Consider the following 23059-nt stretch of genomic DNA (forward strand, 5'->3'; position numbering starts at 1 on the left):
GTAAGGAAATTGTCACAGTATGTCTGATAATATTTGTTTTTCTGGAGAAAGTTTTATTTGTTTTATTTTGCTAGAATAAAAGCAGTTTTTAATTTTTTAAAAACCATTTTAAGGTCAAAATTATTAGCCCCTTTAAGCTATATATTTTTCCGATAGTCTACAGAACAAACCATCATTATACAATAACTTGCCTAATTACACTAACCTGCCTGGTTAACCTAATTAACCTAGTTAAGCCTTTAAATATAATTTTAAGCTGTCTAGAAGTGTCTTGAAAAATATCTACTAAAATATTATTTACTGTCATCATGGCAAAGATAAAATAAATCAGTTATTAGAAATGAGTTATTGAAACTATTATGTTTGGAAAAGTGTTGAAAACATTGTTTCTTTGTTAAACAGAAATTGGGGAAAAACAGGGGGTGTAATAATTCAGGGGGGCTAATAACTCTGACTTCAACTGTAGTTTATATTAGCTACGAATAAAGAATTATTTTCATGCAATTCGTTGCATAACACCAAATATATACCACAAATCAACTTAAGGGCTCATTCACACTTCTGAAAGTGCAAGACACAACGCTTTGGAATGGTTTGAAAAAATAGCAGCATAAATAGTGTTCAGTATTCAGACACAGCCACTAAGTGCCACACACATCAGTTAAGCACATTTACATTGAAAAAAAATACTAAAGTAGTGCATTAGAAAGGAAAACAACATTATTTTTTAACCTCTCATAACAGTGTCTATGATTTGTAATGAAATTAATTTCCGGCATGGTCAGTCTGCTTGGTACAGTAGCTCACTTTACATGGGGTTGGGTTCGTGATGCGGAGTGCTCAGTTTAAAGGGCACCTATTAACAACCTATTAACGCGTATTAACATGTCTCCGTAGTAATGCGTATAATCATATCAGCAAGGCAGGACGTGCGCAAAGCATCTGGGATTTAAAAAAAAAACCTGTTCAGCTCGCTGTGATCATCAATCATCATCAAATGTGATCAAGAATGAGTTTTACAAGTTTAAAACGTTTTTAAAACAGTGCATGTTTGTAATATATTAAGCGATTTTACCGTCTTTATCACCACAGCCACATTTCAGAACAATTATAAAAGAAGACGCTTCAGTCCCGGTTTGAGAATGTTAAATCAGGTTTATTTTGTGCATTAACATAACCGATATTCATAAAGCAGTGGATATTAACGTGTATCCTGTCACATTTGCCGTGCAAAAGCAGTGCAAAGTTAAACGCACATGCTGTGTGTGTGTCCGCTGTGTGTGTGAGAACTTTGTAAAGCATTGTAAGTGACCAGTGTTGGGAGTAATGCGTTACAAAAGTAATGTATTACGGTAATGTATTACATTTTCCAGTAACGCAGTAGTGTAAGGCATTACTTATACATTTTCAGTAATATTTTACTCGGTACATGTTCAGTAACGCGTGCGTTACAACAAACTTTTCGCCCGCAAGACATTAAAAAAATACCGCAAGTAAGTTCTATTTTCTGTTCGTGGTTAGTGAATATATGCGCGTTTTGTCATTATTATCCCTCTGGCTATTGGAACTTTTTTACTTTGAACGCGGAATGATTTCAGCCTCTGAGCTCGAGGTCCGAGGCTATTGGCTCAGCCCGGTTCACAGTAAGGTCAAGCCCTGACGTGCAGCGGAAAAGCTGCAAAATAGATGAGCAGAAGACAGTACATTCGCGAGATGGACGTATGTGCATATGGCGTTATTTCACTGACAACAGTCGTAAGCGCAGTTTTACAAGAGCGCGTTCATGTAATTCTCTGTTCGTGGACAACTCGACCGCAATTTTTTTTTCGCAGTCGCATGCACTCAAAACACGGCTGCTCACGTGCGAATGATCTGCTCTGGCTCCGTCAGATGATGCAGACTCACATTTTGTGCCTCATGTTTCCTCTTCTTTTCGTGCTTTTGCTCTCCAGAGATCCTCCTGTTCAATTGGTTATCCCAAGAATGTTGATATGGTTTATATATTGCTACGGTATTTATTAGCAATACACGAAACACTAAAAGGTTATGATAAATTCTATAATAAATACTTGTGTTTTTGAGTGTTAGATATACTGCCTATGTTTTAGGCTAGTATTATTTACAATTTGTTAATGAATGCTTCAGCATACTGTAGTATTAAGAATAGTGAACTGATAAAATGAAATACAAAGTGTAGTTTTACTACAGTAAAGTGTGGTGAATTGTAGTATAGTATACCCTATATTGTAAAAAAAAAAAAACTACAGCACTGGGTAATTTGTTTATATTACGCTTGTGTTACCATAGCAACTAGTATTAGCACAACTGGTTAATTGAAGTACTTTACTGTAGAACTGTTCAAAACACTGTACATGACAGGGAAAATGTCCTCCACAATCTCATCAGCAATGTGGAAGACAACAGAGACGTGTTCAATTTATTTTAGTTGCCATGATAAAATGGGATTGATAGTGAGATTTATTTGAGGAGTCAATAGTTCAGTAGGCTATAATACCTCATCAAGTTTTCCCCTATTTTTATCGGTTACATTTCTGCTTGCATTCGTTATATTTTTGTTTAAATGTTGTTTTATTTGATTAGTATGGTGCACCTTTTGGATGTTTAATAAATGTATTCTTTGCATTCAACTTCTTTTCTCTGTGTCTTAAGTGTTTGAAATTGGAAATATTTCATCATATAACAAACAACAAAAAAGGTTATAGTGGATTAGATTAAAAAATGTTATATGTAAGTCTATTTTAGTATTTTGGTTATTGTTAATAAATAGTGTACAAATATAAATTATATCAAAAAGCATGAAAGGAAGAGGGAACACAAGACACAAATTGTGAGTCTGCATATAATCTCACTGAGCGAGTAGTGTACTGTGAGCGCACAAGAAATTTTGTGCGTGAGCAGTGCATATTTGAGAGAGCATGAGAAAATTTGCACGCGAGCAGCGTATATTTGAGAGCTCACAAGCAGTTTTGTCCACAGAGGAAATCGTTGCACGAGCATTATATTGAGAAAGCTATGTTCATCATGCTCACTTTGTGCATGACAGTTTTGTGTTGTGAACCTGAATTTAAAGTGAATAGAATAATGGCAAGATTAAGAAAAAAATGCATCTCGTCATGGCATTGGAGTTTACATATAGGCCTGTTATGTCTAATATGAAAATAGCCAAGCTATTCACAGATATTGCCAGATAATCACTTTACCTTTACCATACTTTCAACAGACTTTGATCATTTGTCATTCTGGCTCTTATCCTTTCTTGCATTGTCTTGAGCCTTCACGTTGCCAAATATATACTATATTGTTAGTAGCTTGGATAGGTCACCGTCATTCTGCTACATCATATCGCTTTCTACTGGATGTAAAATGCTCTGCAGTACATTTAGTCATTTTAGAATGTTAAGTTCTAATTCTGTAGTTATTCTGGTGAAAGTAACTAAAAAGTAATATAAGAGTAATGTAACATATTACAATTTTGAGACAGTAATATTTTAAGGTAAGGGATTACTTTTAAATCACAGTAATAAGTAATCTGTAATGTATAACAGTTTGGAAGTAACTTGCACAACACTGTAAGTGACTCATCAAAAGGCTTGAATTAACTCCACAACAAATACATTAAATAATCATTGGGTTTTACAGTTCTTACTGTAGAATTTCTCACAAACATTACGTGAGATCTGCTTCCTTCATGTCTGTCACTGTGCTGTTTATCTGACGCAGCCGAGGGAGAAATTGAGGCAGACTCTAACAGGCATGTGGAAACGGTGAGTGGGGAGAACTAGCATTAAAGGCACACGCAACAAAAACAGCTGCAAGATGCTCAGAGCTGAAAATTACAAACTTCTGAAAGCTATAATAAATAATCTGATGTGTGTTTTAAGCTGAAACTTTACAGACACATTCTGGAGACACAAAACACTTATCTTAAAAATAGATAAAAACAATTCAAAGCCAAGGTACAACTACATGGTTGCAGTGCATTTTTCTCTTATGTTTGCTTTTGAAAACACTATTGGTTGGGGTAAGGGAAGGGTTTAGATTTTTGATTTGTTGGTGGTCTGTGCAACAAACACAGACTTCTTGTGGACGTGTACAAGAATCTGAAATGTACAACAAAACCCCATACCCCATCTCAGATTCGCAAAAATGTAGACAGCTCCCTCTAGTGAATTTGTTATATGAAATGTTCAAGGAAACATACCCAGAGAATTGTATTTTACAAAAATTTAGGCTGAGATACATATTTTTAAGAGCGTTTTGGGTCAAATAACCCTTTAAGTGATCAGGTTTTTGTAACATTATGTTTGTCTCCATTATAACTGATCATGAAACCTAAAATAGAATGAATGGAGATCTGAAATATGATGGTTTTACAAAAGTATTGCTTACTGTTTTGTTTCGTGACATAATGGCAAAGAACTAAGATGGGGTGCTGCAAGAAAAGTGAACCTGTTTTTATTTGTAACTTAACATACCAGAATATTACCAGTGATCTCTTGTGTGCTCATCCTTGAGTCAAGACAAGTAAAATGTATATCCTAAATTTAATTTCTGATCCTTGTGGGTATGGCCCAGTTTCCTCACAAGTCTACAGCTCTGAAATGCCAGACTTTCATAAAATGGCACTCAGACAATATGTGGGACTTTGACTGTGATAAATATGAAGTAATCGGATCACTAATCTTCAACTGTCCTGAAATAAACAACCATCTAAGAAATGCTTTCATCAAAATAAAACGTACTTAAAGTACCAGCAGTGCTTGAACTCCAATAATTGCTGTTCGCATCTAGATTTTCCGTTTACTCAAGCTCATTTTCCTTTGCCAGCTCATTTATATTTCAGTTAACAAAAATACTTCATCTGTGTTCATTTACTTTTGGTCTCTGTAATAGTTTTCATAACAACAATAATAACCTTGTTTCCAACATGTTATCTAACATCTTTCACAGAAACAGGAGTTCCTTTACAATGTGTTTGCACTTTTTTTTTCACCTCCTCCCACACTTCCTCTCTCAGCCTTGTACACCTCACATACTTTTTCTCCATTAATTGTGAGTAGTTAATCCACACAGTGGTTTTCCTGAGCCTGTCATTTCAGTATCCACTTTTATCCAAAGTGCTAATATAATGCAGAGTTTCCCCCGTGCTATCTTTCTGTCACCTCTTCTAACTCGTACTCTTCCTGTCTGTGTTTGCAGTAAGCTGGATGCCTTCATCTACGACGCGGCCGTGTTGAACTACATGGCTCGTAAAGATGAAGGCTGTAAAGTAATGACCATCGGCTCAGGGAAAGTATTCGCCACGACTGGATATGGCATCGCCCTGATCAAGAACTCCCGCTGGAAACGGCCATTGGACCTGGCTTTACTGCAGTTGGTGGGCGACGGTGAGAGTTCTGCACTATCAAAGTGCCAAAATTAGGAGATTGTATATTGCTGTGTTTGTGCTGTCGGGTTGGAGAAGATAAAAGCCTTTGGGAGATTAAAGTCTCTTTTTTATGCATATTTAACAAGTCTTCATTTATTAGCCTGCGCTGTTAGCTTCGAGCCATCTTCTCAGCCATCTTGATCTAATCTAGTTTCCTTGACATGACGCAATACAGTGTGGGTATCTTTGCTGTCTGCCAGGTGACATTTGTCTTTGTGCTAGCAGGCTGTTTACCGACTTTAAGGAGATGATGGCAGCGTTGATGCATAAAAGAGATGGGCACGTATCAAAGATTCAGTCTCGGGAATGACAGAAGTGGTGTGTGATAAAGAGAAATCGAGAGGATAAGACAGTGCTGCATTACAAAACGTACTGAGATTTTAAGGCATCAAACTGGGGTCACATTTACTGTTGGTTGTCAAATGTGCAGTGAAAATCGACTTATGTGTTTGTAAGAATACATGTTTCCATGTCAGAAGAATTTCAGGAAAGCATGTCAGACGTTTTGTATGAAGGTTAAAGGGCAAGTTTTGCTGGTTCAAGAGTTTGCAGTGGATTTGCCAGATTGCATTTTGTTTGATCGGATCACAAGTAGACAAGAGAGACACATTGCTGTTTTTGTTTTGCTTTTTTGTCTATAGTGCCTATGGATCCAGATTTTTTTTTGTTTTTGTATTTAAACCTAGTGTTTTTTTCAAATCTTGTGACTTTTTTATTGATTATTATTGATAATTATTTTTTATTTGTGATAATTTTATTGTGTGTTTAAAAATACTCTAATAGATGTCCAATACGTATCTTGGCTAAAAAAGGCTAAATTGAGCCTGTCAGGGTAAATTTAAGAGACATCTAACAAGAGTCTAAGTCAAAAATTGTTTTATCATATAGACAGGAATTAATAATTACACATGTGAAGTCTGTAATGACTAGTCTAAATTTGGACTATTGTTCAGGCTGATTTATACTTCTGCGTCAAGCTCACGCATATGCTCACTGTCGCATAGCCCTCACCAAAGAGCATAGAGGCGACCAAGTCCAAGAGACGACACTCTGTAAATTAAACTATTAAATTAAAGTAATTTAATGTCATTTCACCTAAATGTAACCATTTCAAGAAAACAAGTATAGTACAAATATATTAAACAAGTCTATAAAATAAACTTTTAAAAGTCTTGTGATTGTACGTGTTGTATTGTCGTCTTTCAGGTTATATTTCAGCTTTGAGGTGCTTTTTAAATAAATAAATAAAAAAAAACAAAGCAGCTGCTTGCCATCACGACAGCAAAAGATTCAATCTGATTGCTTTCACTCAAAAATAGCGAAATCGCTGAGCTGTTGCAGGACGCTATTGTTGCAATGGACCGTTCTATTGAGTGTTGCCTCTTGGTAATTTTAAGCTCTTTAACCTCACCGTGGCTGACGTCAACACTCAAAAAATGCAACTACACGTTGCACAGATGCGTAGCGCAAGCTCTGTGATTGGTTGGCTTGGTAGCTGTGATGAGTGTGGCTGTTGCTGAGAGCTGCACGAACCCTTTGGAGTGTCGAGAGCTAATGAAGGAGCTCCAGATGGAAACTTTTGTTTTGTGTTTCTCTTATGATTAAAGTCGTTGCACGTCTGCCGGTCCCCACCTCTAAATGGGCAAGTTTTAGCTACTTGTACATTAAGGTAGCGTTCAAAAAAACAAAACAACAGCGAATAAACTCAACACAGAGGAACATATAAACTTACAGCCAGCTAGTGTTTCGGAGGTGGTATTGTAGAGCAACAGCACGCAGAATTGTTAATGCACAGCAATACGCAAGACAGTTGCCATGGGTCATGCCGATCACTCAACGCAGAAGTATAAACCAGCCTTTAGATGTACTCTATGTTAGATTTTCACTAATTGCAAACTACATGTGATCACAATATGAATTATGTTCCAAAAGGTAGGCAGCTTTATTATGCTACTGTTTTAGATGCACAATTTTATCCAGATACTAAAACAACAGCTTATTGTAATTTTGTTGAATGAAAAATAGATTTAACTGCAACACATTCAATGAAGAAACAAATGTACATATACAGTTGAAGTCCCCCTTTGAATTTTCTTTTTTAAATATTTCCCAAATGATGTTTAACAAAGCAAGGGAATTTTCACAGTATGTCTGATAATATTTTTTCTTCTGGAGAAAAGTCTTATTGTTTAATTCGGCTAGAATTAGCAGGGAAAAATTAAGCACTTCTTAATTTTTTTAAAAACCTTTTAAAACACGATGTACTCATGTAATTACACACTCAGCAGCTTAGTGAATGTAGTGTCATCTCGAATGGAATGCTAACTACTTTTTTTATTTTTCAAACATTTCCCAGAAGATGTTTGACTGTTGCCGAATTAGTGAAATAAATAACCAAATTACGAAATAATACCTGCCATGAGTATAACCACATTCTCCATCGGGAGGTGATATAATCACTCTTGTAGGATAATTTGCTTTTACAATCCAAATTGAATAATCTAACATCAGCGGCCCCTTTCCCCGGTATCATCATCAGCGCCCAGTAACCCCGCCCTTTCCGTTACGTGAAAAAAGCTGTGGTTGAAGTGTTAATTTCGTTAATGAAAAATTTTGGACATTTTTTAGAAAATATCCAATCAGAATTAGTCTTGATGTGTGACACATGACGCACACACACACAGACACATTTGAAAAGTAACTGCTCCACAGTAGACGTGGGATGCGATTGCATCATTTTTCATAGGGGCGTCTGCCAGATTAAGCTATAGTGAAATGGCAACAGCTGAGAGAAAAAGATGATTCACGTTTGATGTCAAGACAAATACAACATAATGATGTATTTCATGTATCATACAACATAACAAAACTGCCTTGAAGTGAAGCACACTTCTTTTTTTTTTTTAACATACATCTTCGCTTTAAAATTCCTCTATGTGAGTTAACACCATACCTGCCAACACTGCTGTATTTCAGACCCATCTCCCGTCACCCTCCTGTTTTGTTATTTCTCCCGGAAAACTTCCGTATTTCCACCACAACCTCCCCTAAATCTCAAGTAGATTTAGTCAACTGAAATCTTATAAAATTTAGATGTCAAAACTAGACTAAAACTAAAATGATTCTGAAGACTAGAATATGACTAAAACTAAAATGGAATTTTTGACTTATGACTAGGGCCAGACGGAATCTGCGGAATTTTTTTGCTATTTCTGCGGCGAATTTTGGTAAACATATGCGGGTCTCTGCGGAATTATTTTGGGAGTATCATAACTAAAACCTTAATATATGAAATAAAAAGTAATATCTTTTTTACTTTTATTTAATGTTTACTATGCAAATCCAATTAGATCCACTTTATTTGGTAAACAAAGCAAGTCTCTCATATAATATATCTACTAAAAGACAGAAAAGATTACTTTACACACTGCATTGTACATAAATAAGATGAACATTTTCATATTAGTCCAAAATATTACTGAAATTATTTTAAAAACTGAATAAATATAGATTTACACACATTTACACAAGTAAATAAACAGAATTAATGATGGGTTAAAAATCTGCGGAAATCTGCATGCGCAGATTCCATGTGGGCCTACGTATGACTAAGACTAAAACTAAATCAAAATTTTCTGTTAAAATTAATACTGTGGCTGTTGAGTGTGTGAAGTGTCCCAACCTTCCACATCTTTTTAAATATTTCAATGTGAATGCACTACTTACACTATTTATACTACAAAATTATGTTGAATGGTGCAGAAGTATACAATTTGGGACGCACTTATTCAGTACTGAAAATATAAGACTTTTATGCTACAGAGAGAATCATGTTGTTAGCTTAGCAACATGCTAACAGTTATAGTAGGGGTGTCAAAATCACTTTCTTAAGAGTTATAGTACTGTTTAGTTATATTTAGTTTCAACCCTAATTAAACACTCCTGATCAAACAAAATGAGTCATTCAGGCTTGTTTGAAACCTACAGCTAAGTGTGTTGAAGCAGGGTTGGAACTCAACTATGCTAGGCTTTGGCCTTCCAGGAACTGAATTTGACACCGCAGAGTTATAGTGATTATTGGTAAGTGTGTTGTTTACGGTGTGAGCAAAGCGTTCCTACTTACATTCCACTTACTTTAAAGGTTCCACAACACTTACAAAGCATTTGTCTGTGTAGGAAGCAGATAGCTAGTCAGCTCACTAGCCGCTGTGTGCTATGAGTGAGACGTGTGCATTGAGTGAGTCACAGGATTAGCTGTTACGGATTTGCAAAGTCAAAGTGGAACGCATCTGATTTCAAATGTGCTTGTCCAAGTACTAATTCTTTAATTGTCGTTTATACATCCTCCCTTCTCCCAACACACACAAACACATAAATGCACTAGCTATATCCCACGGTGTTTTGTTTTAACTGGATGTTTGTTTGATTGCTGTTTAAATCCTCTTTGGCTTTTGATGTGTCGGAGCGAGCGAGACTGAAAGAATGTGTATGTAAGCCAGGTTCCCACAGTGAGATCGTCACACTGGTGCCAGGTTTCATTAGCTAACACCACCGTTTAACAGCTGAGAAGCTTTACATGTGAAATGAACAGTGACTTTTTTAAAATTATTATTCATCTGGTTGGTGGTTGTTCAGGATGTGGGTGTTTTATTGATGTCATTGTATTAATTCTGTCCCTGATTTACTTTTATAGTGTTAAAAACCATTGTGAGGTTTTTTAGGGATAATGGGTTATTGTTATCACCTATATTAGTCTCATCTTTATTTGACAAGTCTACGTGTAATTGCTCTCTTCATTTCCAGAATGCTCCACTGGATAACCATGAAAGACAGTATCAGCTCTTTGTTTCAGTCAGTAGTTGCTGTTACAGTTTGGCTTCTTTTCAAGTTTAAATGGTTGACTGATATTTGTTGAAGGCATATTGACATGATGGAAAATAAAATATTCTTAACTGTTGCCAATACAAAAAATAATCCTTAAGCTTAACTGGGTGTTATACTGAATATTGGGTAATACTGAGAAGTATTTTTTACAGTAGACAGATAGATAGATTGTTTATTTACTCATTTGACACAGACATCATAATTAAACTGGACAAGTGATTAAAAAAATAGCAGACTTCCTCATTTTCAAACACTTGTGCATTTGTTGCTTAAATTACATTAAAAACTACTTTAACCCTTGACTACTGTTCAATGTACTACCCTTTTGTTGTGTTCATGGCTGTTTTGTCCCATTGACTTCCATTATTATGACATTTTTTAATCGCAAAGCCCTGGCAGCATATAATCATGCATTCTTGATTGTTGGTGGTTTTCCCAGTTGGGAAGAGGTGAAATGTTTAATTTTTACCGTTGATCATCAGTTTGCAGCATTAACTCTTTAGATAGGCCTGTGCAAAAATGTTTGTCGCTTTTATATAGAGCTTCATATGGAGATTATAGTGTGTGTGCATAAATACACTTACTAAGTTTACTACGTTTTGAGAGCTGAGCTGCTTATTTTGATTTTCTCAGACATATCAAGATAAGTAAGCAAAGGTCTCTCTCCGTCTCTCTCTCTCACACACACACACACACATACACACACACGCACGCACGCACACACACACACACACACACACAAACACACACACTCACTCACCTACTCACTCACAGACTAAACTCAATCTAGAATGCAGACACTGGTTCGAGCCTTGGTTGGGTCAGTTGGCGTTTCTGTGTGGAGTTTGCATGTTCTCCCTGCGTTCGCGTGAATTCCTCCGGGTGCTCCGGTTTCCCCCACAGTCCAAAGACATGTGGTACAGGTGAATTGGGTGAGCTAAATTGTCCGTAGTGTATGAGTGTGAATGAGTGGATGTTTCCCAGAGATGGGTTGTAGCTGGAAGGGCATCCGCTGTGTAAAACATATGCTGAATAATTTGGCGGTTCATTCCGCTGCGGCGACCCCAGATTAATAAAGGAACTAAGCCGAAAAGAAATGAATGAATGATTACAGTTACTAAAGTCAATGTAATTGCATTACTTACATTACAATGTAGTATTTAGAAGAAAAAAACGCATCTTTTAAATCACATTTTCTGCTGCAACGTCAGTTAATAAGAAGAAGAATGCGAGAAGAATGCGAGAAGAAATACTTTGATTTCAATGAGCGTAAAAACAAAAATTCAGTCTACAAATGTATAAAAATGTGAAATGTCCAGTCTCTAAAGAACTTTCGACTGATTTTACCTCGACCGGCAACTTGTTCAAGCACTTGAACAGAAAGCATTCCAGGACGTCACCAATACTTGTCACCAAGGAGGACACCGGCGCCCAAAAGCATGGCGGTCCAACTGCTTACGGGGCCGTTCACATAACGAGTCTTTTGCTTGAATTTAACTTGCACACCCTGTTGAAAACCGCAAGTCAAGTGACAAGAACTGACCGATCAACTTCATATTTTGTATGGAATATACACATTTCGATATACTAAACACCTCAGACAAACACAGAACACCCAAACGCTGCAGTGCTTTTCCATACTATGGATGTCAATAGTTACAGGCATACAGTTTTATTCATGTCTTTTTTGTGTTTGGAAATGATGAGTGAATGATGAGAATTTTGAGTTTTGAAATCATAGGTGAATTTTAAGTTTTGAACATGTCAAGCTGCTGTGATCAACCCATTGTAATGTTTCTTAATGAATATTAAGTCACTAAAAGAGATGCAGCTTATTTAAAATTTATATTTAATAGGTATATTTCATGTTTTAAAAGTAACTTCAAAGTAAAGTAATTAGTAATCTGATTACTTTTTACATGAAGTAATTAGTAATGTAATCACATTACAATTTTCCAGTAGTAATCAGTCATTTGTAATCTATTACTTTTTTAAAGTAACTTATCTTACCTCTTCCCAACAGGGAAAACCTGCAACAATCAAGAATGCATGATTATATGGTGTCATGGCTTTGCAATCTAAAACTAGTATAGTAGCAATCTATAGTCATTATAATGGGAGTCAATTGGGCAAAAACGGCCACAAACATGATAAAATAAAATGAAGGCTAGTAAATTTGCCCAGACAATTGTTGCATTTTAAATTTCAAGCATTGTGTCTTGATAGACTTAGCAAAAATAACACAAAAAATCATTCAGTTGAGTAATTTATGGCCCAAGACCCAAATTCACCCCAGAGTGGATGAAAACATTCCAACAGCACAATAAAGAAGGACAATATGCATACACACATAATTTTTACTTTTCACATACAAAAGCTATTTGCTGCGAATGCAACATGATCAAAGAATAAACTAATAATATTCTATTAAGTTGCCACTTTTTAAATTACTCTAAAAAAAAACATTTACACTATTTTTAAATGTTGGGTTAACAGGTGAATCATTCCAGAGTTTTGTTTCCTTCACTGAAAAGACAGATTGACCAAAAGAGCTTACACTTTGGAACAATATAGTCACCATTAATCGTGTAAATGTGTTCACTCTGTGAGTGGTCTGATGCCTAATGATTAGCTCAAAATAACTAGCAATGGTGCATGAATATTCAAACATTTAAAGGACACCCATGATGAAACTCATATTTGTAAGCTGTTTGGACAAAACTGTGTGTAGGTGGTATAGTGTGTCCACAGTCATATTGGGGTGATATAAAGACAGTAAGTCTTTTTTTAAATTTCCTGATGTTAAAATATGATCCAAATCCTCCCATTTTGAGGCCGACCGCAAACATGATGTAGGAGTGTGGTTTTCCCACCCACTGAACATGTCTCTCTAGTATCGCGTATAATCATATCAGCATGACAGGATGTGCGCAAAGCAGCTCGATGTAATCATCAATCATCATAAAATATATTTAAGAATGAGTTTTACACGTTTAAAAACGTGTGTAATGATTTATTTGATTTTTATACATGTAATGATGTAATAATAAGTCGTGATTATCACCACAGCCACATTCAAGTACTATTATAAAAGAAAATGCTTCAATCCCTTTTGTGGATGTTAAATCTGGTTTAATTTTGTACATTAACATAACTGATATCCATACAGCAGTGGATATTAACGCATATCCTGTCACATTTGCTGTGCAAAAAACAGTGCAAAGTTAAATGTGCATGCTGTATGTGTGCGTGTCCGCTGTGTGTGTGCACACAAGTTTTGTAACAACATTGTGTGTGACTCATCATTGCAGAAAGGTTTGAATTAACTCAAATACATCAAATATATTACTGTTCTTACTGTAGGATTTCTCACAAACTTTACTTGAACTCTCCTTCCTTCATGTCTGTCACTGTGCTGTTTATCTGGTGTAGACACTCTAACAGGCACATGGGAACGGTGGCAGGGAAAAATTACAATAAAGGCAGAGGCTACAAAAACAGCTATGTTGTGTCCAGAGCAGAAAATCCCAATATTTCTGTAAGGTATAATAAATAATCTGATTTCTGTTTGGAGCTGACACTTTACAGACACATTCTGGAGACACAAAAGAATTAAATCTTGAAAAAGGGATAAAATAGGTGCCCTTTAAAAATTATTTTAGATCATTTAAATTAATGAAACAAAACAAAAAAAGGTAATGCTTGTGTAAAACAGCACAATGGTGCCATTGCATTGGCTTCAAATCCATAATTTTAATTGCTTGTTTGTATATCGAAACAATAAGCTTCAATGTAGCTGAAGAGGCTTGTGACCATGATGTAATGTAGGATGGCAGACTTAAAATATTCAGATAATAAGAAAACAGTTTACCTTTGACCTTCTTCCAAATATTTTAACCTGACTATCAAATTTTAATTAGATGCCAAGATACTTGTTCACTTCTTCGCTGACTTTATTCTAAATACGCACTTCAAATGGATCCCTTCCAGGTCTATTCATTATAGGGAAGCACATAGAAACTGTATAATATAGATAGATAGAGGTTGTACAGCTACAATTTGTCCTTTTAAGCTTTTTTCAGCTTTTAAAAACCACAGGAAACCACTTGTCCTTCTGCAGTCTTTTTAAGTCTTTTAAACACTGCAGGTGCCCTTAATGGTCAGTGTCACGCAAAAGCACTTCCTACCTGCTAAAAGTGCTATTTTATTTTATCTCAGGGCCAGCAGCTTTCTTTGCAACCATCGTCTAGAATAGGAGTCCTTTCACCTGCTAACAATTCCACAAACTTATTACAGTGGTCAACAATTCCTCAGCGTTTGCGATATATTTATAAAAGTGTTGACCTTTAAAACTGATCCAAGAGCAGTGTTTGCTTAAGCTTGATAGTGGTATGGGTCAGGTTAGGGATCAGGGGGGGCTGCACAGGGAACAATGTTGGAGGTCACACAGATGGCACAGACTGGCTGTCTGCCTGAACTTAAAGACCTTGCTAAAGCATTAGCTGTTAAATTGTGCCCACTTAACTGTGCCAACCCTGAGTACCATTGCCAAACAGAAGCTGTTATGGTGAGAGCAAAGGTGTGAAAGCATTTGTACATGTGCTAGAATGTGTTATGCACACATTTATGCTGTACGTGTGGGAGTGTATTTGTAACTTACACTGCATTTATAAAGCTGTGCAAGTCTGCCTGTGCGTTAGCATATATCTGTGTGTGTATGTACTGTATGTTTTCAGTATGTCACACCTGCTGAGTTTGGCTGTGGTCAGTGAGGTGGTGTGCCAGGGCCACTGCAGGAATCAGAAGGAGGCTGAATGGACAGTGTGAACATAGTGAGGGCACCTGCTCGGGTCCTGAGCTGGGCTTGTGCTGTTATCCTGTTGAAGTCCCATGTGGGATTCAGCCTGTGCTGCTGTTCGTCCTGCTTGACTGCTTTTTCTTTTGTGAAATGTTTTATGTGATGTGGTCTGCAGCATCTCATCTACATTGTGATTAATGCCCGCAGGTATGCTTGCTGGATAGTTTGTTTTGAGAGCTTAAGAGACAGACACCATAAATTCAATCTCTGTGCGAACAACGCAACTGTCATTTACAGCGTGATGGGTGATGATGGGGCTTTATATGTTTACCCACGGCACTATTTTGAATTTGAGATAAAGTTGATGCTGTTGGACCAGTCCTCATCAAAGCAGTAAATGCTGCTATTCATGCCTTGGTCTAGTAAGGTTTGTGGGTAATTCCCCAGCTCGTCTTTCCTGTTGATAGCAGGTGAAATTCTGATTTTTCTCTTGAGTTTGCAACAAGCCTGGCCATCTTCTAGTACAATTAATGATTATGATCTCACCCTTTCACCATTCAGCCCTGCCTCTCTGTCCTCCTTGTTTTTTCCCTTGCCTATCATTCTGTTACTCCTTCATTTCATTTTCCCGATTTTTCACACCCTCATACACACAGAGACCAACATAAACACTGCACATATACCATCCTTTACCCTGTCACCATCTGTCTTCATCTCTCTTTTTATGTTAACTTTCCCGCTCTCTAAAAAGAGGTTCTTCTGCTATTTGTCATAATGACAAAGTCACTCTCCTCTTCTTTTCACCGCATCTTACTTATTTCTCCACATCTTCTCATTTCCCATGATACAATGCGCATTGAAAGATGAAGAACGTTGCACTTCTTTCTTTTTGTCTTCTCATTATCCTCTGAGGAACAGAGGATATGGTGTAGATCATTATGCAGGAGCTAGCCTTTGCTAGCCTACAGGCCTCTTGCTTCTCTGCCTCTCTTTTTTACACTATAAGGATTAACAAAGACCTTCACTGTAATGTTTCCTTAACACGCCCAGGGAGCATTTTACAGTACCTGACCTATGACCTGCAATGTGATAAGCATAATACTTTAAAAGATCTCAAATAGAGTACCTGACACAACAGATTTATATTTAGTGTTAGCATCTGCTTCTTGCCACAGTAAGCGTTTGGAAGGCAGGTCACTACCATGTTGCATTCATACATGTTTTATTGATGCATCTGTGCCAAGCTATTGTATAACTTGTTAAATAAGAAAGTGCATATATTTAATGTCTTGTCTTTCTCTCTCCTCTCTACTCAGATGAGATAGAGATGCTAGAGCGTCTCTGGCTCTCAGGGATCTGTCATAATGATAAAATTGAGGTGATGAGCTCCAAACTTGACATAGACAACATGGCGGGTGTGTTCTACATGCTGCTGGGTAGCCATGGGCCTAAGTCTCCTGGTCTTTGCCTGGGAACACCTGGTTTACTGGAGGCTGCGGCACTGCATGAGCAAAATGGGACAGTCTGGCAAATTGGACTTCCTTCTCGCCTTCAGCAGGGTGAGAGAGAGAGTGTGAAGTGAGAGAATGAATGATTTTAGTTGACATTAATTTTGGGTCTGGTATTACAGATGTGATGGTATTAAAACCTATTTGTCCTTATCGGAATCTGACTGACTTGCCTTCATTTGTTTTTGTACTCTTAGGGAATGTATAGCTGCTGCAGCTTTGAAGATGAAACCGCACAAGGTGGGGCTAAAGTCACAGTTTCTGGCCACCATCACACTGCCATGGTTCCTACTTCTTCCTCACATGTGGTCACTTCAGCTGTATCCAATCCAGCCATTGCCATGGTCCAGCAGCAGCAACAGCAGCAACCACAACAGCCTCAACCTCCTCAGTCTTACAAGACACCTCTTCCTGGATCCCCTCCACCAATTGTTCATTCTGGAGCAGCCTTGGGTCCTGCAAATACTCAACTTATAGGAGCTCCCCTACCATGCACTACTTTCTTACCCCGGCCAGATCGCAGGCTGGCAGTTGTAGACCGGTGGAGACTACCCAAAACTGCTGGTGCCACCACTTCGATGGGTGTAAGAGGGCCCTTAACGGAAACAGTACCCTTACCCCAAAAGGTGGCACCTACCTGGGCAAGTGGTGGAGGTACGGGTAGTGGTCTAGATGGATATAAACGTTACTATGGACCTATTGATCCAGAGGGACTTGGGCCATGTGTGGACCAACAGACAGGTTCTCAAACTCCTAAAACAATCCCCAGAGTTCACCACAACCCCCACCAAACTAGTGTGGCTTTCTACCAGGAGAGGGCATGGACCATGGCGTGGGGAAGAAGGAGGGAGTGGGTACTGGTGGAGGGGGTCAGGGTAGAGGGGTTAAATCTCTGGGGACTCCCAGGCTTCCTCCTAAAAGCCAAACCCCAGCCCCACTGACACCTAACCCCCCACTGCAGCACCCCTCTCCCCCCCTCCCTTCATCCTTCTGGAGAAAACGGCGACCAAAAAAGCCCAAAGAACCTGGTGGCCCACTGTACGAGAACATCCTGCCACTGGCCGGAGAGGTGGAGGTAGGGAAGCGAGTCGAAGACCGAGACCCTCTCCTCCTCTCCCCATCCCTGTGCCAGTTACACTTTCCCCATCCTACACTCCTCCTTCACCCTCACCTTCACTGCCCTACACTTCCACATCATCATCCTCATCCACCACTAGCTCTTCCACCACATCTTCAGCCACATCCTCAACGCTCCACCTCTCCTTCATCAACTACAACAGCTTCCATCTCGCAGCACTCGAGACAGAGAGGCTGAGGAGGAGGATGAGGAGGATTTGGATGAGCTGACCGAAGAGTCTAGTCCTTCTTCAGGGCCACAACAGATCTAGGGACAGAGAGCGGTCTATACTTTCCCCTAGATCTCTTACTCATGGACCTCCTCCTCCTATACCGCCACGCAAACCATGGGGCACCTTTGGAGACAGGGAACATAAAAAAAGACAGAGAAAGAGAGAGAGGTGGAAGTCAGCTAGCACAGCTCCAGGAATGGTGGGCAGGATGGGGCAGAAAGAGAGAGGGACAGGGAGAGAAGTGGTGGAACTCAAGGAGATACCGAAAGGAAAAGAGAGAAGAAACGTAGGAAAGACAGGGAGAAGGAGAAAAAGAAGAAGAAAAAGAAAAACAAAAAAAGAAAAAAGAGGGAGGAGCGTGAAAGAGAAAGAGAAAGAGAGAGGAAGCGTCGTAAGGTAAAAAAGAAGAAAAAGAAGGCAATGAAAACAAAAAAGAAGAAGAAAATATCTTCTGGTAAGCGGTCAGAGCCAGAGGAAGGTGATATTGAAGCAGAGAGAGATGGAGAAGGGATGGGTATAGAGAAGGAGAGTACTCGTCATTTCTACACACATCGCAGTGCATTTGTGGACAAAGGCAGCCTTTCAGCTTGGGAAGGGGAGAGAGAACGAGGGAGAAGAGATGGAGTTGAAGATGATGGAGATGAAAGAGAGGATGAGAGTGGGGGAGGCAGAGGTAGAGAGAGAAGACCCAAAAGCTCCCATTCGCGACATAGACCTTCCAGTAAACGCTATCCCAACCTTAACAAACTCCCCTCTTCAGTCAAATTCTGGGTTAGTGGAGGAGAAGCAGGTGGCACGGAGGCCTCCGGACCCTCCCCTCCCTCATCTTTACATACTCTCCTCTCCTCATCCAAGAGGCGGAGGAGTAGTGGGACAGAGAGAGAGGCAGAAGGGAGAGTAGGAGAGCGCCGACCACTGCTTCTCCACTACGAAAGAGGGAGAGTTAGCACAAGAGAAGGACTGTCCTTCCATGAGTGGGACTCTGAGGATGAGGACGAGGAAAGAGAAGAAGAGGAGAGAGAACGAGAGAGGGAGAGAATAGAGGAGAGAGTACGGCGGGCAGGGCGAGGGGCAGTGTCAGAGTCAGAACGAGACAGAATAAGAGCAGAGGAAAGCTTTTCTGATGAGGGGTCCTCAGGAGAATTTGGCTGTTTTGAGAGATATTGGGAGGGAACTGGAGTGGGTGGGGCCAGTGGAATTGGGGGTGGTGGCTGGTTTTTTGGAACATACCCTTCTCGAGAGAAAGGTGGAAGTGTTAACAGTAGAGATGACTCTATTTTGGGTCGGGCTGAAGGGTGGGGTGGGGCAGGTGATTTTTGGGGTTCAGGTCCAGGGATTGGATGGGGTTCTGGAGGAGGCAGTGGAGGGCTGGGTTCACAGTGGCCACCCCCTCCAACTTCCCTGCCACCACCTCGCCGCTATTGGTCAGTGGACAAACTACAGATGAAGGGTGAGAAGCGTAGCCGCAGTGGGTCAAAGAGCAAAGGTCACAGATCACGTGATCGAATGCAAGACACAGCAACTTGTACGTGTACACAGTATGGGCATGGTAGGCCCCATGTGCACCACAAACACAGCAGCACTCAGTCCCATAGTCAGGAGGATCTGCTTCCCCACTGCCATAGCTTCAGTGGAAGCTCTCGGTCCAAAGCACCCACTAAATCTGACAAATCCAAATCTGGAAGTCAGTCCAACCTAAGCTCCCAGCAAGCCCAGCTTTCAGAACACATACCCCAGCCATCACCCTCCCCACCCCAGCCACTCCTGCCCTCATTACCTGTACCTTCTGCTCCCAACTCTCTACCTATGCCCATTCCTCCTCCTCCATCCTCTGCATCCATGTCCCCTCCACCCGTGCTCTCTCCCGGAGCTGGTTCCAGCTCCTCCCAGGCAGCCACCGCCAGTGCTAAGCTTCAGTACCAGAGACTTCGGTCTGTGCCCCAGCCAAGGCGATTTTACTCCCCACACCTGCCACTCAAAGCCAAGAGTTTGTGCTCACGCCGTGGTTCTGCCCATTTCTCCAGCCTAGAGAGTGAAGTATGACACGGGGCTTCACTGCTGCGCGTGTGGTGAGTTCTACAGTAAAGCGCAGCTGGAGTGTGATGCACATACATACGCCGCACCAAGATGAGGAAAACATCCATGACAGTGACCAGAGCAGCAAAGAAACACCAGTCAAAGCAGGGAATGGCTCAACAAATTCTGCCACGGTCACGATGGATACTCCAGCCGTACTCCATCTTCGGTCTGAGCTGAGTATTATGATGTCCTCCGTGCTTCTCTCCTCCAATGAGAACAGTGGATAGCAAATGTCTGGGATTTTTCTGTGAGTAATGATGTCATGTTTACACATATACACTCCCTGAAACAAGGAAAAGACATTTTTGCATCGTCCACATACAACATGTGACGACAGACATCAGACACTGCTGTGGCTCAAACTGGCTACTCAGTTTATTTACAGATGACTCAACATTAATCTATATTCAATCTGATTGCAGTCTTGGAGAGGCTCAGATGATCAGCATCAAAACCCACTGACTGAAAAAGTGTCTCCATGGCAACCTGATGCACATAGATATTGAAATTCACCTTTTCCCCCTTTTTTTTTTAAATTTTGACACTTGCAACAGTTATGCCGTCAGTACCAGAATTGGCTTCTTCTTTCAAGGCCAGGCTGGAAAATTCTTAATTGAAATTTGACCTCAAAGTAAACAAGAGTAAACTATGTCACTCTTTCTATATTTCTGATTCCAAGCTAATCAGAATCTACATGGAGCCATTTCACTCAACAGAACTTTTGTTGTCCTATCAGAACTCCAATGCCATGGTGTCACTTTGACATCAAATAGGAATGACATTGTTCTAAAGAGACACACTTCAAAAAGAAAAACAATAAGAACACAAACAGAAATGTAGCAATTTTTCCTGTATGTTTTTGTTTTCCCCTTCAGGTTTTTTTTCTTTTATGCTATTTATTGCTCTCACTGTGGTCGTATTTTAACAAAAGGGTGAACCAGCTGTGTCTGATGTTAAATAGTGGGATTATAGATGTGAAGATTTTATGGTTATTTATTTGTTTTTATAACAGAAATTTCAAATCGCCATAACTAAATCCACGGCACTGCCCAATGTGATGGTCCTTTCTTTGCATACAAGCAATACTTGTCTTTCATCAAACGATGATGGGTTGCAATATTTATGATTGGCACTAGATGGCTACATAGTATTAAAAACAGTTCATTAACGATTATTAATGGAGGACCACGAATGGATCGTGCTTGTTGTTTTGTTCCTTAATCATCAAGCGTTAGATCTCGAACAAACAGCTTGCCTAGGGTGGTCAAGGGCAGTGTTTTAAAGTCATTGTCACTGATTGTGCATTATCAAGTCAAGTCTACTTCCGATGCAGAGTTGCATGTAATAAAGCACAAGTTGCTGGCTCTTGTCAGTGCAAATGTTAACATATGATAATGAGGAGTCAAGGACAAACAACACTAATCGATTTCTTAGCTCAAAGCATCCTACACCATTTATTTTGGCAAAAGAATTGATGTCAGTCATACAGAGATTCAGCTTTTGAATACCTATTTGACGTCAGGCACCGCTTATTTGCCCGTGTTGTAGTTGAATGTAGCTTTGAAATGATTTAGCAAAAAGTAGACATGCGGTAGATTTTGTAGCATTCTGGATGCAGTTACTCATCACAAGAAGTAACGGTAATACTTTTATTCTGGGGGTCATAGAGGGCTTGTACATGTTGTCACAGATCAACAGATTCAGTCGCCCCTTTATTATTTGAAACGAGTGCTGTTTGTCTCCCTTTCACATCTTGTTCATTTAAACAAGACCCCTCCGAGAAGGTTTGTCATCTTTTGCAATGAAATTTAGGGCTTTTCCACAGTTTTAAGACCCACGTGTCATCGCATGAGTCAAGAAATAACAAGCTCAGGTATTGAATTGCGTGTTGTGTAAACCGAATCACACACAGGCGCTTAATCCCCTCGGTCAGCGTTTCTTCCAATGCCAGGAATACGGGTGCGTCAGCGAAAAGTCCACCGTACCCGGCATGGAAGCGCGACGGGGAGCAGGGAGATGGATGTAGAATGATTGAATTAATACAGTGTGCCATGAGTACACTTGATCTGTCATTGACCCTTACTGAGTCAGAAGGCGCTAACACAGTATTCTGTGACTGCATGTACAGAACAGACTTATAATTCCCATGTAGCTTTTTATTTCCTTGAGAACAAAACGAAATGTTATCTCTATATAAAGTCCTATGTTTTTTGAGAATGTATCATGTTATACTGTGAATTGACTTAGATATTTTATTGCCCATTGTATTCAGTTTCCATTGCCATCATATCATTTATCTATACAAAATCTATATGTACAAATAAATATATACTATATATACAGAAAGGTATATATATATAATATGAGTTAAGTTTGATATACTTGGAGGAGTGGTAGAAATAGTTTTTAAATGTTTTAGCTTTGTAGCAATTCTAGACTCTGGAGACATTTTTGAATTTTGATTCCTCCTATATGACTGTGAAAACATTAGTGCCTGTGAAGAAAAAAACAAGAAACAAGTCAAAACATTTTTCATACATCCATAGCTCCATCTTTCTGTCCATCTTTTCTTCTGTTCTCATTTGTAGCAGATCTTCACCAACCACTCGAATACTACCTAAATAGCTTTCAGATCGTTTGTTTTACCACTTTAACTCATGCTGTGTTGTGTTCTCATCGTTGCGTTTGTCCTTTGACATTTTGACATTTTCATTCCAGTTATCCATCTAGTCAGTAAACCCCAAAGTATACTTCATTTTTTGTGACCATTAGCATACGCACACAGTTGAACGTAAAGCTCTTCAAAGTATCCTCCATTTGGTAGTGTGTGCTCACAGACGATCACTCATGGCAGAGCCTCTCAATTGGCTCTCAATTGGCAGATGAAGTACACAAACTCTAGAAGTGACTTATGTCATGATTCTGACAAATACCCAAAATGCATGACCATGATGGAGATACTCCTACACGATCTCAAGCAATTCGTAACTTT

The 23059-nt window shown here is 39.2% G+C and overlaps 1 protein-coding gene across 1 annotated transcript in view; it reads left to right on the plus strand.

Moving 5' to 3' along the window:
* The window catches only part of LOC130243116 (uncharacterized), a 126075-nt gene extending 106044 nt beyond the window's left edge, over window positions 1-20031 (plus strand). The window contains 11 exon segments of the mRNA XM_056475174.1: window positions 5221-5408; window positions 16448-16566; window positions 16568-16690; window positions 16837-17409; window positions 17514-17694; window positions 17697-17887; window positions 17889-17948; window positions 17950-18000; window positions 18002-18107; window positions 18139-18221; window positions 18223-20031. Of these exon segments, the coding sequence (XP_056331149.1) occupies window positions 5221-5408; window positions 16448-16566; window positions 16568-16690; window positions 16837-17409; window positions 17514-17694; window positions 17697-17887; window positions 17889-17948; window positions 17950-18000; window positions 18002-18107; window positions 18139-18221; window positions 18223-20031 (3484 nt within the window).
* Window positions 20032-23059: the final 3028 nt, after the last annotated feature.

This window comes from Danio aesculapii, chromosome 16 (assembly GCF_903798145.1).
Source record: "Danio aesculapii chromosome 16, fDanAes4.1, whole genome shotgun sequence".
Classification (NCBI taxonomy): Eukaryota; Metazoa; Chordata; class Actinopteri; order Cypriniformes; family Danionidae; genus Danio; species Danio aesculapii.